The sequence below is a fragment of the Amphiura filiformis genome, unplaced genomic scaffold, assembly GCF_039555335.1.
Source record: "Amphiura filiformis unplaced genomic scaffold, Afil_fr2py scaffold_198, whole genome shotgun sequence".
Lineage (NCBI taxonomy): Eukaryota > Metazoa > Echinodermata > Ophiuroidea > Amphilepidida > Amphiuridae > Amphiura > Amphiura filiformis.
Window position 1 is genome coordinate 78,863 of NW_027305662.1, and position 15,290 is coordinate 94,152.

Sequence of the window (15,290 nt, forward strand, 5' to 3'; positions counted from 1 at the left end):
TAATTTAGTAAAATCTTTCAAGTTAGCACGAATTTGGTCAAATATTAAATCTACATAATCCGGGTTTCAGTCCGAAACGTCCTTAATCCGAAACGTCTTCAGTCCGAAACGTCGTAAGTCCGAAGTGTAAATTTACTATATCTGGTGGTTCGTCAATCCGAAAGTCATTTTAGGTTCGTCAGTCCGAAAAAAAGCTTCGCTAGTCCGAAAATACAAAACACGTCATTAGTCCGACACTTCATCAATCCGACGTCTTCAGTCCGAAACGTCTTTAGTCCGAATCTGAAAAGCACGTCTTTAGTTCGAATCTGAAAAGCACGTCTTTAGTCGAATCTGACGTCTTTAGTCCGAATCTGATAATCACGTCTTTAGTCCGAATCTGAAAAGCACGTCGTCAGTCCGAATCTGAAAATCACATCTTTAGTCCGAATCTGAAAAGGACTTCGCCAGTCCGAATCTGAAAAGCACAGCATCAGTCCGAATTTGACAACCATAAAAATAAAATAAAATAAAATAAAATAAAATAAAATAAAATAAAATAAAATAAAATAAAATAAAATAAAATAAAATAACCGTGGCATTTTAGTGTCATTTAACCCACTCTTTGCACTAGGTGCCTACTAGCAACAATTTGCAGGCCGCCCCCCCATTCACACACAAACACTTTTTAGATTCTTGAGCGTCATGGCAAAAAAGTGGTCAACAATTCATTTGAGACGCACGTTTTATTTGCTTCGTGCGCTTCGAAATCCAAGATGGCGTCCAAAATCATCTCCAATTTCACATGCTACACTCAGTACGACGGTACGGCAACTTAGCTCACTCCCGATAATTCTTACCGGCGTGACATCTATTGTTACGTAACAAATAACAAAACAAAATTCAATACGAAAGTCATTTCTCGCTTAATTTTTGTATCGAGTTCATAGATAAGATATGAAACATGAGCCTAACCCTAACCCGAACCTTTACCCTGCCCCTAATCCTTACACAATCCTAAGCCTAAACTAACCCTAAAACTAACCCTAAGCCCAAATCTAACACTAATCCGAAGCCTAACCCTAACCATTATCTAACCCTAGGTTCTTAGGAGTTGTTCCAGCGTCTAACCCTATACCCTGACTCAAACCCGACCCCTAACCTTAGACCTAACCATAAACCTAATCCTGAAGTTAAGCCTAAACCTATCCCTAATCTTAACCCTAACCCGAAACCTAAACTAATCCTAACCTGAATCCTAAACCGATGCCTAACCCTAAGCCTTGCCCCAACCCTGGGTTATTAAGAGTTATTTCGGCGTCTAACTCTAATCCGAACCCTAACCCTAATCCTAAACGTAAGCCTAAGCCTAACCATAACCATAACCAGGGTACACCCGTCAGTCCGAAACACCGTCAGTCCTAACCACCGCACCGTCAGTACTAATTGTGGGTTAGGATTACTAACCCTAACGCTAACCCTAAAAATTCGGACTGCCGGTGGTTCCGACTGACGGTGTTTCGGACTGACAAGGAGAACACCATAACCGATAAGCCTAACCCTAACATTAACCCTAACCTTGAGCCTTACCCTAACCCTAGGTTTTTATGACTTTTTTCGCCGTCTAACCCGAACCCGAACCCTAACCCAAATTTTAACCGTAACCATAATCCTAAAATTAAGCCTAACCCTATCCCTAAGCCTAACCTTAAGCTTAACCCTGACCCTTACCCATACCCCATACCCCAGCCCTATCCTAAACCTAACCCTAACACTTAACCTAAACCTAACCCTTAACCCTAACCCTAACAATAACAATAACCCTACGCCTAACCCTAAGCTGGACCATAACCCTAACACTAACGCTAAGCCCAACCCTAACCCTGATCCGAACCCTAACATTAACCCTAACCCTTACCCTAATCATAATACTAAACTTAAGTCTGACCCTAACAGTAACTCTAACCCATACCCATACCCTAACTCTAATCCTAAACTTAAGCCTAACCCTTACCCGAACCCTAACATTAACCTAACCCTAACCCTAAGCCTAGCCATAACCATCGGGTATAATTGTGCCTACAGCACCTCTGATTATAAGGCAATCAGTATTAAGGTCAGGTTTTTGAACAGGTAATTCTTCCGGCGTCAAACCCTTACCCTTACCCTAACTCGAACCCTAACCCTAACGCTAAGCCAAATACTAACCCTAAGCCAATCCCTAACCCTAAGCCTAAACCTAACCCTAATCCTAAACAGAAGCATTACCCTAGGTTCTTCACGGTTGTTTGATGGCATGTAGAACTGTATTAATTTTTTAGCAAAGTTGAAAACTGATTTCGCTATTTATCTTAAATCTTGTGTGCATCGTTACAAGGGGTAGACACTTGTATAATGGCATTTAAACAGCATGGAATGAGTAACATATAGCAAGGAATTTTTCAAACTACTTTTTATCATGAAATGAAAGGAACAATATCATTGGGCTAAATTAAAAATATATGTAAATAGCGCCCTCAATATGCCAATAAATATACAGTTTATAGAAAAAAAAAAACAACAAAAAGGCAGAAAAGCTAAAAGCTGTGTATATTATTAGTGTGATAGCTGTTGTAAAAACTTGACCTAAATACTGATAGCCTTATAAAGTGATATAGGCACAATTATTATCATACCCGAAGGTGCCTACGTTAGGCTTGGGTTAGGGTTAGGGTTCGGGTAAGGGTTAGGGTATGAATTAAGGTTAGGGTTATGGTTATTGTTAGTGTTAGGCTTGAGTTTAGGATTAGGTTTTGGGTTAGGCTTAGTGTTAGGGTTAGGGTTAGGGTTCGGATTAGGGTTAGGCGTAGGGTTATGGTTATGGTTATTGTTAGTGTTAGGTTTAAGTTTAGGATTAGGGTAAGGGTTTAGGGTTATGGTTTGAGTTAAGGGTTAAGGGTTAGGTTAAGGATTAGGGTATGGGTTAGTTAGACTGAGGTTATGGTTATTGTAAGGGTTAGACTTATATTTAGGATTAGGGTTAGGGTTAAGGTTTGGGTCAGGGTTAGACTTAGTGTTAGAGTCAGGCTTATGGTCGGGTTAGGGTTAGGCAAAGGGTTATGGTTAGGGTTAGGGTTAGGCTTAAGTTTAGGTAGGGTTCGGGTCCGGGTTAGGGTTAGACGCCGAAATAATTCAGGGTTAGGGCAAGGCTTAGGTTTATTTATAGGCTTCGGTTTAGAATTAGGGTTAGGCTTCGGGTTAGTTTAGGCTTATGGTTAGGTTTATGGTTAGGATTAAGGTTAAGGCTAGGGATAGGCTTAGGCTTAAGTTCAGGATTAGGGTTAGGGTTAAGTTTAAAGTTAGGGGTCGGGTTCGGATCAGGGTTAGGGTTAAGCACCAGAACATCTCCTAAGACCCTACGGTTAGGGTAATGCTTAGGGTTAGGGTTAGGCTTCGGTTTAGGATTAGGGTTAGGATTAGGGTTAGGGTTAGGAGCTGGGATAAGGTTCGTGTTAAGACACCTGAATAACTTCTAAGAACCTGCACTCAAAGAAATATTCACACGTTATGTAAAAAAACACGATGTAAATTAAATTATACACAATATTTGTAAAAGTTTGTCAAAAACGTTTACCATGCCAGTTTGTAAATGCTTCAAATACATATTTGAACTGTAACGAAACTAGTTTACCTAGTGTGTGTAATCATTGCATAAAGTGAAGTAAAATGTCAGCCAAAAATACTTCGCTGATCGGAGAAAATCGTGTTATGTAAATCGACACACATGTAGTTTTTACCTATTTCATGTAAGAAATTATAACGCAGACCGAAAGCAATGGCGGGCACGACGTGTGTGTGGTCTTGTAGCGCATACCTGCTGAAACTTCATTCAAATAGGTAGGTTTCGGAGTCATTCAGCTTGAACCAAACTGGAGATTCGTTCGAAAAGTTATGCATGGATTTCTTTGAGACTTTAAAAATGGCTATTTATGGGTTCATTTTGCTAGATTGATTAACATTAGAATTGACATGCACCGGGACATTGCAGCTATCATGTGCTACGAGTAGGACAATCATCAGTGGCGTACCGTGGCTGCCCCTTCCCCGGGGGGGCTGAAGATAATCCAATTTTGCCGCCCCTTGCTCAACAGCCCGAAAAGGTTGCCCCAATTTTTTTGAAAAGTGAAGAGCAAAAAAAAAAAGGATTTATAGGCGCTACCGCCCCAAAAGCAACACATTTTGATGAAAAGTACAATTTTTTCACATTTTCCGCCATTTTTTTGTTACTAATTCTTTTTGCCGCCAATTCTTCTTCCGCCGCCCCTCTTTTTGTCGCCCCTTCTTCTTCCCGCCGCCCCTTCGTTTTGGCCGCCCCCTGCTTTGACCCCAAAGCCCCCCAAAAAAAAAAATACGCGCATGATCATTACAGTACAATGCACTGTATACTGCGCCCGGACCGGCACTGCGTGTATCTAGCAATGTGTGTACGTGTTGAGATAGATCAAAAATACCACAGGAGATCTTCTTTGGTAATACGGACAGTGTACTATAATAGGCGTGATATGCATTGAAATGACTACGATAATGTAGCCTAAGCCTAGTGTACCAAGTGTGGGACTCGAATTAGGCTTGAAGCCTTGAAGTGACAATGCATTAGTGTACTATAGCATTGTATCATACATGCGAGAGAGAAATGCTTACATTGAACATTAACTAGATAGCGGGTTGAACTGATAGAATTAAAAGAAAAACAAAATAAAATAGTTCATGCATGAAATTGTATTGTTGAATGAATCTGACAGTTGACCAAGATCTGATGACTTCAAATCTATCATGAATTATGTTTCAGCATAAAATAAAACAAAGAAAGAAAGAAAGAAAGCCCCAATCCTATTAACCTGGGTTTATTTTACTTAACTGGTATGTATTTTTTACATAATTCATGGTTGTGTGAAAAATACCTACTTGTTATTGGGTTCATATGCACATAAATGTTATGTATTTTACATAATTCATGGTTATGTAAAAAATACCTATTTGTTTTGGAGTTCTATACGTACATCGAAGTTGTGTAAAATTTGAGTGTGTTCTCAAAACTTACCCGTCATACTGATAACCAGTGCCATATTAAAGATGCTATATGCTGAATTAGACCCGATGCTCCCGAGAATTACGACGCCGGAACAACTCTTAAGAACCAGTTCTCAAACCTTACCATTAATACTGATTGCTAGTGCCTTAGTGCTAGTATTAAGGGCAAGTCACTTTTGAGAACAGGGTCTTAGGAGTTGTTCCGGCGTCTTAATTCTCGGGAGCAGTTGTTCCGGCGTCTAACACTAACCCTGGCCTGAACCCGAACCTTAATCCTAACACTAACATTAACCCCTATTCCTAACCCAAATCCTAACCCTAACCTTAACCCTGACGTTAATCCTAACCTAAGCCTAACCCTAACATAGGGACTATCGTCCTTATCCTCGGGAGCAGATGTTTCGGCGTCTAACCCTAACCCTGCCCTGACCTGAACCCTATATACCTAATCCTAACCCTAATCCTAACCATGACACTAAGCCGAACCATAATCCTAACCCAAATCCTAACTTTAACCATGACCCTAATCCTAACCCTAATCCTAACCCTAACATAGTGACCATGGTGACCATCGGATCTAATTTGTGCCTACATCATCTATTCTATTACTCTTACGACCCATTATTCAAAATCGCGCACTGTGATTTGTTAAATACGTCGGGTGAGAGCCCATTATTCTGCATTATTATGTTTTGATGGATCCAAGTTGTGATAATATTGGATCCAAAACATAATAATGATAAAATTGGATGCTTTACGCCCAATATTTATTGGTCTCGCTACGAGTTTTAAAATATTGGACTCGACTACGTCTCGTCCAGTATTTTAAAACTCATATTCATTCATTCATTCATTCATTCATTTAAAACTCATAGCTCGACCAATAAATATGGGCTCAACCGATCCAATTTTATATCAATAATGGTCAAGCGCCGTAACACATTCTACGCACAGCATTACGATTGGTTGCGCGTGCAACATTTCCGCGATACGCGCTGTCACTTACGCGTACGCGCTCCACCTTGAAGTAAACAACTTGAAATATTTTTAAATATTTTTGCCAAAAAATGATAGTTTCTCTTTAAATCGCACTATTTTCTGGTAAAGAATAGAAATAAAGGGTGCAGCATTATCCTTTACACGCAAATAATGTGTCCTCGGAAGTAAAACGTTTAAATAATGAGTTCGGCTGCGCCTCACCCATTATTTGCGTTTTTTCTGCCTCGGACACATTATTTGGGTGTAAAGGATAATGCTGCACCCTTTATTTCTTAAGTATAAGGCACTAGCAATCAGTATTAATGGCAAGTTTTGAGAACAGGTTTTTAAGAGTTGTTCAGCGTTTTAATCATCAGGAGCATCGGGTTTAATGTTTTTCAGATTTGGACTGATGACGTGCTTTTCAGATTCGGACTGACGACGTGTTTTTTCAGATTCGGACTGACGACGTGTTTTTCAGATTCGGACTGACGACGTGTTTCTCAGATTCGGACTGACGACGTGTTTTTCAGATTCGGACTGACGACGTGTTTTTCAGATTCGGACTGACGACGTTTCGGAGTGAAGACGTTTCGGACTGCAGACGTTTCGAACTAAAATAGTACATTTCATTCGGAATGACGACGTGTTTTTCAGATTCGGACTGACGACGTGTTTTTCAGATTCGGACTGACGACGTTTCGGAGTGAAGACGTTTCGGACTGCAGACGTTTCGAACTAAAATAGTACATTTCATTTTCGGACTGATGATTGTTCGGACTGAGGACGTTTCGGACTGAAGACGTTTCGGACTGATGCGGGCACCCCCACAAACATGTGAGTTCGCCATGCTTTATGCCATATTAAACAATAATTGGTTAAATTACGCGACACGCGATGCTTTAACTTGCTAAAAGTTAACGGATCTTAATCTTTTCTGTTTAACCCTTGTTTTAACCTCTTAAACAATCTTGTTTAAAAGAAAATGTGTGGATTTAAACACATATTGTTTAAAATCGTAATCTTTTTTTCGTAAACAGCGCAATCTTAACTTCTGGGCTAAGAGTGTATAACAGTCGTTGATAGGATATGCAACATAATAGAATACGGATAACCTCTATTAAGTTCATGTTAATTATATGACGAAACACCACTTCTAATTCTTTTGTGTCAGTTCTTTAATGCACGATAAGCATATCTACGTGGTTCAAACTTGATATGCGCAAACATGGCAAAAGTGGCACAACACGTTTTCTGGACGATTTAATTAATCCGACATAACTTTTGAACCCAAGCTAGTAAAGAAACCAACTAAACGTCTTCTTTTAGCCAAGATAATACTGATTAAAGTGCATATAACATTCCTGTCATAACTCTTTTAGTTTTTTCCTGAGCGCAGGCTAAATATTAATTGGAGTGTGTCGGGAGGTGGCGTAAAATAATAATAATTATTGTTTGATAGAAAATATGCATTCCATGAGTTTACATTATGGCGCTCATATCAGTGGCGTGCGCAAGAGGGGGGGGCAGGGGCCATGGCCCCACTTTTGTTGGTCATTCGGGGAAAAACGTTAAAAACGTCAAATTTTGCTCCTAATCAGACTCCATTCGGGGGAACTGAACAACCTGCCCCCCTCACTTTCAATGTGCTGCGCACGCCACTGGCTCATATTGTAGTGAATTGAGTCATAGTCACGTGCCCCCGTGCCCCCAATCAATTGCAAAATTTAGAAAATCCCATAGGAAAATTGCCAAAAAAAACCGGCTTGTGCCCCTCCCTCCAATCGGATGACCCACGCTACGACACTGAATTGGCTTAAAATGGCGGGTCTAAGGAGACTGACGTACCGTTATCAAGTTCCAGTAGTGAGCCGTACTCGCAATAGCTTCCGCAGTTGGAGAGCAGGCACCACCAAGTATCATAATCTTGGATGGTTCACGAAATAACTGATCAAACAATGCTCGGGAACCAGATCCTGCTTCACACTGAAACATGAAAGAAATACACAAATCTATGATTATTCAGGGAACTGGCTTTAATCGCATTGTATAGTATAAAAACGTCAAACTTTGCTCCTAATCAGACTCCATTCGGGGGAACTGAACAACATGCCCCCCCCCCTCACTTTCAATGTGCTGCGCACGCCACTGGCTCATATTGTAGAATGTTTTACTACAAATTGGTCATGAAGTAAATTCAAGCAACTTGACGTATACATGTCGTATACATTGCATCTGGGAAGTGCGAGTATTGTCCCGGACCTTGAGTACGGGTACGGGTACGGGTACCATAGGGCCTGCACTTTGTCTCGACATTTGAAAGGGGCGTGAATTCATTTTTGGATACGCCCTATTATAATTAGGTAATACTCACACACATTCCCTATATGTATATACATGTACCACATGTAGTAAATCTGTCTGCTTTATCTGTATTGTGCCGTTCTTCAGCAAATAGTTAAACACGATCCCTCATTTCAAATATATAGTTTTGGTTTCTCTATTGTTCAGAAACCAAAAATCAAGGGATTAAAATGTGGAGATGAACTGGTATGCAATCATAACACTATTGTGCTGGGAGGACACAAGAGGGTATATATAATCAAAAGTATAATGGCCTATAACCATACGTATATAATAGCCTATTGTGCTAACATTTTCATTATCGATATTTAACAACGCGGGCGATTTTTGATGCTCTCTTGCCGTAGGTGGCACACTTCCATGACACCATAAAATACAGGCTGATAAAATAAGTTATGCATAGACATCGTTGGGATGGATATATACGATTCCTAGGCCTACATGTAGAAATCATGTGCATATATTGAGGGGTGGGGGGGGTGTTTTGTTTATTTGTCTGAAATATAAACGATGCATGATGATGTAGATGATTTGATTATGAATTAGATTATTCCCCGGAAAGCACAACCCATACCTCTTACCTATGTTCCTCCGCCACCTATATATAACCTCCTCCCTCCCCCCCCCACACTCGATATCGACTCTTCCCTATTATTCCACTCCACTCTTGAGCTCCCTCTCCCCTCCACTTCCAATGCTCTCCCCCCTCTGTTTCTCTTTCTCCCTTACCCTTACCCCCCCCACCTCCCACAGACACACACAAACTCTTTCCCTGGCTATCTCTTTCTCTCTCTCTCCCTTCTCCAATAAATAAATTGAATAAAAGTCAGTTTAAACCAGCTTTCTATGATATTGATCTTCCGTCATGCGACATGCACATAAATAGAGATTTGTATAATAGTGTTTATACCACTGAAGTCATAATCTGTCAAGTGTCTATTGTCATGTCTGTGGAAATATTTCGATGGTCTATATATTTTCACAGTGAAATCAGCTTATTTCGTAGTCTCTTGTCAATGCTTTCAAACTAATCAATGCTTTCAAATGTAGACTGCTTTGTTCGACTTCTCTGCTCGTGAATATTGCACTGCGAAATTTAAACATTTCTTTTGTATACTTAGATCAGGTAACTCGAAAATCCTGTAATTTTATTTGTTACACCACTTATAAGAAACTGAAACCAAAACCGAAACTACCTGCCACAAATGTTTAGTTTTAAACAAAAGGTAGAAACAATGAGTTCGATATCTTGTGATTCAAGTGGTTAGGCAGGACAATAGGAAACCACGTGACCAAAACCAAAACCAAAACTAAAACTATATATTTGAAATGAGGCGATGTCATCAAACATTATAACAATAGCTCTTTTACAGTGTGCAATCATCCCGGGCAATAATTGGGCAATAATAGAGGATGTGCGTGAAATTATTGATTGGCTCCATACAAAGGATTTGAACCGGTGTCCTTCACCGTAATCATGGCGCAATGCAGTGCATTCAATCAAACGTTGTCGTCAACCTATTTGATCGTATAGTGCATTTGTTATGTGTGTGAGACGAGCTGTCGCGGTACATTGCAATAGCTTGTAATCATGGTTTTGTTGAATGAATTTGAGTATTCCGCCATATTTACAGTATGATACGTCATAATCTAGGTGATTATTTGCATTGGATGTCTTGAATACGCTGGCGAAGTTGTGTAATAATCGGATTAATGCTATAACAGTAGGTGAATACAAGTTTTGAATATATCGCGTTGCAAAGCCCCATTCAGTGATCCCAGCGAAAGTGGAAAAACAAATCAAATTGTTACTTTTATAAATTTTTTAAATGAAAAAAATTGACAAAAAACCCAAGAAAACGGCAGTATCGACGAAGTTGAAGCCCCATTCAAATACAATAGCTAATTTATATATACTGTCAGTATATAAATTACAGATTCACGTAAATGCATTATTTTTGTCTTAAATAGGCCTACTCGGCTTTCGGCTGAACCACTAGCAGAAGATACCAAATTGATGTTTTATGACCTTTGAAATTCTTTTGTTGCGAGTGACATGGTCAGTTCAATTCACGTCGAGTGTCCTTGACAGGTTTGACTCTGCTTCAGTGGTCATGAAAGAATTCAAAAGATAACCTCTGCCCCAACAATCCCAAGCAATTGTCTGAAACTGCTCTTCGGATGATGTATCATAAGAACTCAGTCGTCAAATGATGATAGTTATATAATGACCAAAAGATTATTACTGAATATATCATTGAAGACTGAGTTCCGCAGTCTAGTACAAAATCTGAATTTTGATGATTTTTACGATCGTCCGGATGAAAAAATCACTGAATGGGCCGTTAGTACCCTCCTCTCCTTACCCTGGTAATATGAATCAAAAAAAATAAAAAAAAAAAATTAAATAAAACAAGAAAAAAAAGTCAAAGAAAAGAAACAATAAAAGAAAAACAAATATGAAAAGTTCGAACAATATTTGGTTTATAAAATTAATGTGACCATGATGAGGCTCGAACTCACCACCTTCCGATTTAAAGTTCGAAGCGCCCGTGTACCAAATTCTGATGCCTTTCCAAGTGAGCTAGATGCTCCTGAGATACGAAATAAACATAAAATAATACACTGTACACCTGCTTGTGTCGGTAATTGATTTGCTCTAATTCCATAATGGTACAGTGCAACAGAGCAAAAATGCCCAAAATTTAAAAGCTATATAATTTATGAACAATATACACTACACATAAAAATACTAATAGGCCTACAAGGGAATTTCAACATAAGAATCCAAACAATTAAGTACCAACATGCACAGCTTTGTCCTTATATCACATTTGGGTTTTAACAAAATGTTATCAAACCTCTACTGTGATTTGCAGCTGCACAGGGCATCTCTTTGATAGCTGATAATGGCCATCCATTCAGCAAGTGGCTACTAACTGACCTTGACAGGCTTGAATGAGCACTGTCATCTGCTACAAAACCATCACACTCTAGGACCTGGTCACTCCATAATGCTACAGAGAGCACAGTACTTTGACAATGGAGTGAAATGATTGATTAGGTGCGGATTTTTAAAAGTACAGCTCCTATGTGTGTATAGCAAAAAATTGGAATAGAATGTTTGGAATCATGTAACTAAAATACTAAATGCATTCTGCAAAATGTGCTATGACCAATATATAAAGCATTTCATTAGCTTTAATTTGACATATTGTTTGACATGTTTGGAATTATGGTAAATCATTAAATAAAATATGTATTAATTAATATGTCAATTAATTAAAAATTTGATGCAAATATGCATATTTTCTCTGACAGAATTGTAGGATTTGACAAGAGCCATCTTTCTTGTAAGTTTGATTCTTATAACATACCGGTATCGTATTGCGTCCCGTTATAGTTGCAGAAAAAATACGCGTGCAGGACACACATACGCACCCCCACACACACACCCAGAGGATCGTACCGTTTTACAATCGTATAACATTCATTGGCGCTAGTAGTAAATTCCAATTTTCTTTGCTTTACCTCACTTGTTCGGCTCAAAAATTAAAAGGGGACATATCTGACAGTAAAAGCTTACATTTTATGGAAATTATGTTTAACTATTTGCTTAAACAGCACAAAACAGAGAAAGCAGACAAATTTACTATACATAGGCCTATACATGTATGGTATGCCAGGGACTGTGTTGAAGGGACTGGAAACGGCTTCCACCCATTGTCCCATGCGGGTTGTTGGTTTACAAATTATCCTCAGTTGAGCAAGCATGAGTACGGGTACTACAAGTCTGATGTATATTTACATTTAGGTGATTGTACGTTCACGTTAAACCGATGAAGGAAACAAATCATTTCGACTAAAGAAGCGCTGAATGAGGTGGCATTGTTGATGATAAATGCCACTTGAGCTGATCAATTGTAAATATAAAACCACCTTAGGTTGCCTTGAATCAGGAAAGTTGAAAAGAAGGAGGAGAACGGAATTATATCCTTGAGATAATCCCGTTGGTAATCCTGTCGCACCTATTCATAGTCCTTTATTCTAAAGTAGTTACACATCTACTTGAAAGTAGCCTTTGATGTGATGTGAGTTGCCGACTACGGTTGATTAATTTTCACTCCAGAATTGAAACCATATCCAATGTTTCTATAGAGAATCCCTTGAAAGTATAACACGTGTGTGTTAAGTACCTGATGTTGCTCTGAAGGGATGCCACACGTGGATACTATAAGAAAGAAATGTAGTTTTGTAAAGATTCCAAAAAAATCCGCCCATTTTAGAACATATATTAATTATTTAGGAGAGTGTTTTAGGATTTTGTTAGAAAAGGGATGATTTTTGATCATCTATATAATTTTTATTGTTTTATGTATTTTCCTGTCATTTCCTGCAAACCTAATAAAGATATTTTGATAATTGAAAATAGGCTGTATCATAAATCGTAGAGGTTGAAAGCGTAACCAAGCGTGCAAAATTATTATTTGCCATGGAACTTCGGTCATATTTTATTTGAAATAAACTGGATGTTAGGATCTGCATGCATGGTATGCATAGTATTGATGGTATACAGACACTGACCTTTCCCTAAAACTAGTAAGCAGCAACTTGTGTATCACACCCGTCATGGGTTCGAACCCTTTTGTTGTATTTTATTGTTAAACCTAAATAGCGTGATTGCTTTTGAATGAGCGGCAACACACATATTTTGTTTGAGGATAGCTGGATCTATCTCCTTTCTTTACATCTTCTCTGCTTGAATACAACGTTGTACGGCTGAATTGAAAAGTAATTGACAACATACTTATAGGCAAACTGGTTATTAGGGATTTTAAACCCAAAACATATTATCAGGGAAGTGCCATACGTAATAATACGTTCACGTAGCCTATATAGTATTGCAATATTGCGAGATCATTGTGACATGTCTAAAAAAATTGTGCAAGTGAAAAGCGCCCTCTATAGCAATTAGAAAATACCGTTGTGATGATGCTAACATCAATGTCAAGGGCGTAGTCTTAGCTCTCAAATGCCGTTTGTTCTGTTCAATTTGCTTGTTTTAATCTCTAGATATGTTTCGTTAACAACGAAAGGGTAAAATCACAATTGTGTCACTTTTACTACGGAAGAGGGCTGCCATGTAAATAAATGATAGCATCAAGTTTATCAAGAGTTCCTTCGTAAAATCAAAAGAATGCAAAATTACACAACAATACAAAATTGTTTTTACTGTTTCATCATGATACAGGTATAATGATTCTCTTTTCCCACTTAAAACAGATTAAAAGATAAATAAATATTCCACATTCTGCTGTCAAATTCAATACATGTGCATGTCAATGATTTTATCATGGTAAATTCTGTTTTCTTTTGTCACTTGTCAGAAGACAAACACATATTGCACACATATAGGTTAATGAACGCGTATTACTTGTTAGGAGAGTACTTAGACAAAATAATGCACGCGTGCTGATGTTGATGTGTATAATCAGGGAATTGCACTTCCCTGGTATAATGCACGAGCCCTAGTAGTGAAAGTGGCACAATTGTGATTTTACTGTTATTAACTAAACATATCTCAAGATTGAAACAAGCAAATTGAACAGAACAACCGGCATTTGAGAGCTACGACTGCGCCCTTGACGTTGATGTAAGCATCATGTCACAACGGTATTTTCTAATTGCCAAAGAGGGCGCTTTTCACTGTCATATTATTTTTTGAGACAGACTGTATATTTACAATTTATAGGCATTTTAAAAAGAAAGTCTAGCTCACAATATTATGCAGCGATGAACAATAAAATGCAAATACTACAGCATGAATATATCGAGGTCGAGAACATTACTAGTATACTAAGTGCCAGCATGGTCAATGCTGTGATTGTTGTTTAACATGGACCATTAACATCTCATCATCGACCATGTAGCAGTTAGTAATGGGGTAATAATTATTCTTGATAAAACTCAAAACTGAACATATTACAGTACAGACTATAATGTTTATATCGTTATTGAATATCTTCGACAAATTATGCTTTGTGCTTCACTCAAGCACGATACCATAAACAGGTAAAATCCCGGGGATGAAATAAATAAAACAGAAAATATGAAACTTCAAAACACGAAGCTGACGACGGTACGCACATAGCTCATTACTAACACAGCAGAGTTGTTATTTTGGCCAAGTAGTATGCGACCACCTGAGGTGATATCACCTTAGGTGATACCACCGGTATAACTCAAGAACTGTATGACCTATAGAAATATCTATAGCGAAGTCGGTGTTTGTGTGTGTGTGTGTGTGTGGGGGGGGGGGGTGTTTGTCTGTTCGGCTATGCGTTTCGCTGCGCTTCGACGCATGGATCCGATATTTCGGATATGGATAGGTATCGGGAAAAGCATGTTGACCAGGAGGTTTTCGCTGGGCCCCTCTAGGTCAAAGACCTAGGGAAGATACCCGAATTGGATAACAAATAAAAGCAGCAAGTGGATATAAAGATGTATACTGGGTAACTTTGGACAGCGTAAAACATGTTTGATCAAGATTTTGCCTACCTGCTCAATTTTAAATGCACCATAATTGCTGCAAATCATTTTTGAATTTCAAACTTCGTCCAATTAAAGGCTTAAACTTGGTGGGTGGAATCCTTTGTATGAGAGGAGCACAAAAATAAATAAATCGAGGTCATTCAAGGTCAATGGTCATCCTGGAGATAAGATTTAAAATTCGCCCGATTTGAAAGTAATTCTCTATATCACGGGAGCACGAACAAAGTCAAACCGAGGTCAAAGGTCATTATGGTGTCAAAAGTTAGAGTATGCCCAATCGGGCTTAAAAGTGGTAAAAAGAATCCCCAAAATGACGGGAACATGTCCAAAAGTCAAAAGGGTTATCA

At 38.7% G+C, this 15,290-nt stretch overlaps 1 protein-coding gene across 1 annotated transcript in view; it reads right to left on the minus strand.

Annotated features, from left to right (window-relative positions):
- LOC140145286 (gamma-aminobutyric acid type B receptor subunit 1-like) overlaps window positions 1-15,290 on the minus strand; it is a 35,518-nt gene that overhangs the window by 17,887 nt on the left and 2,341 nt on the right. Inside the window, exon 2 of the mRNA XM_072167047.1 lies at window positions 7,876-8,013. Within this exon, the coding sequence (XP_072023148.1) occupies window positions 7,876-8,013 (138 nt within the window). The remainder of the gene's footprint in view (window positions 1-7,875; window positions 8,014-15,290) is intronic.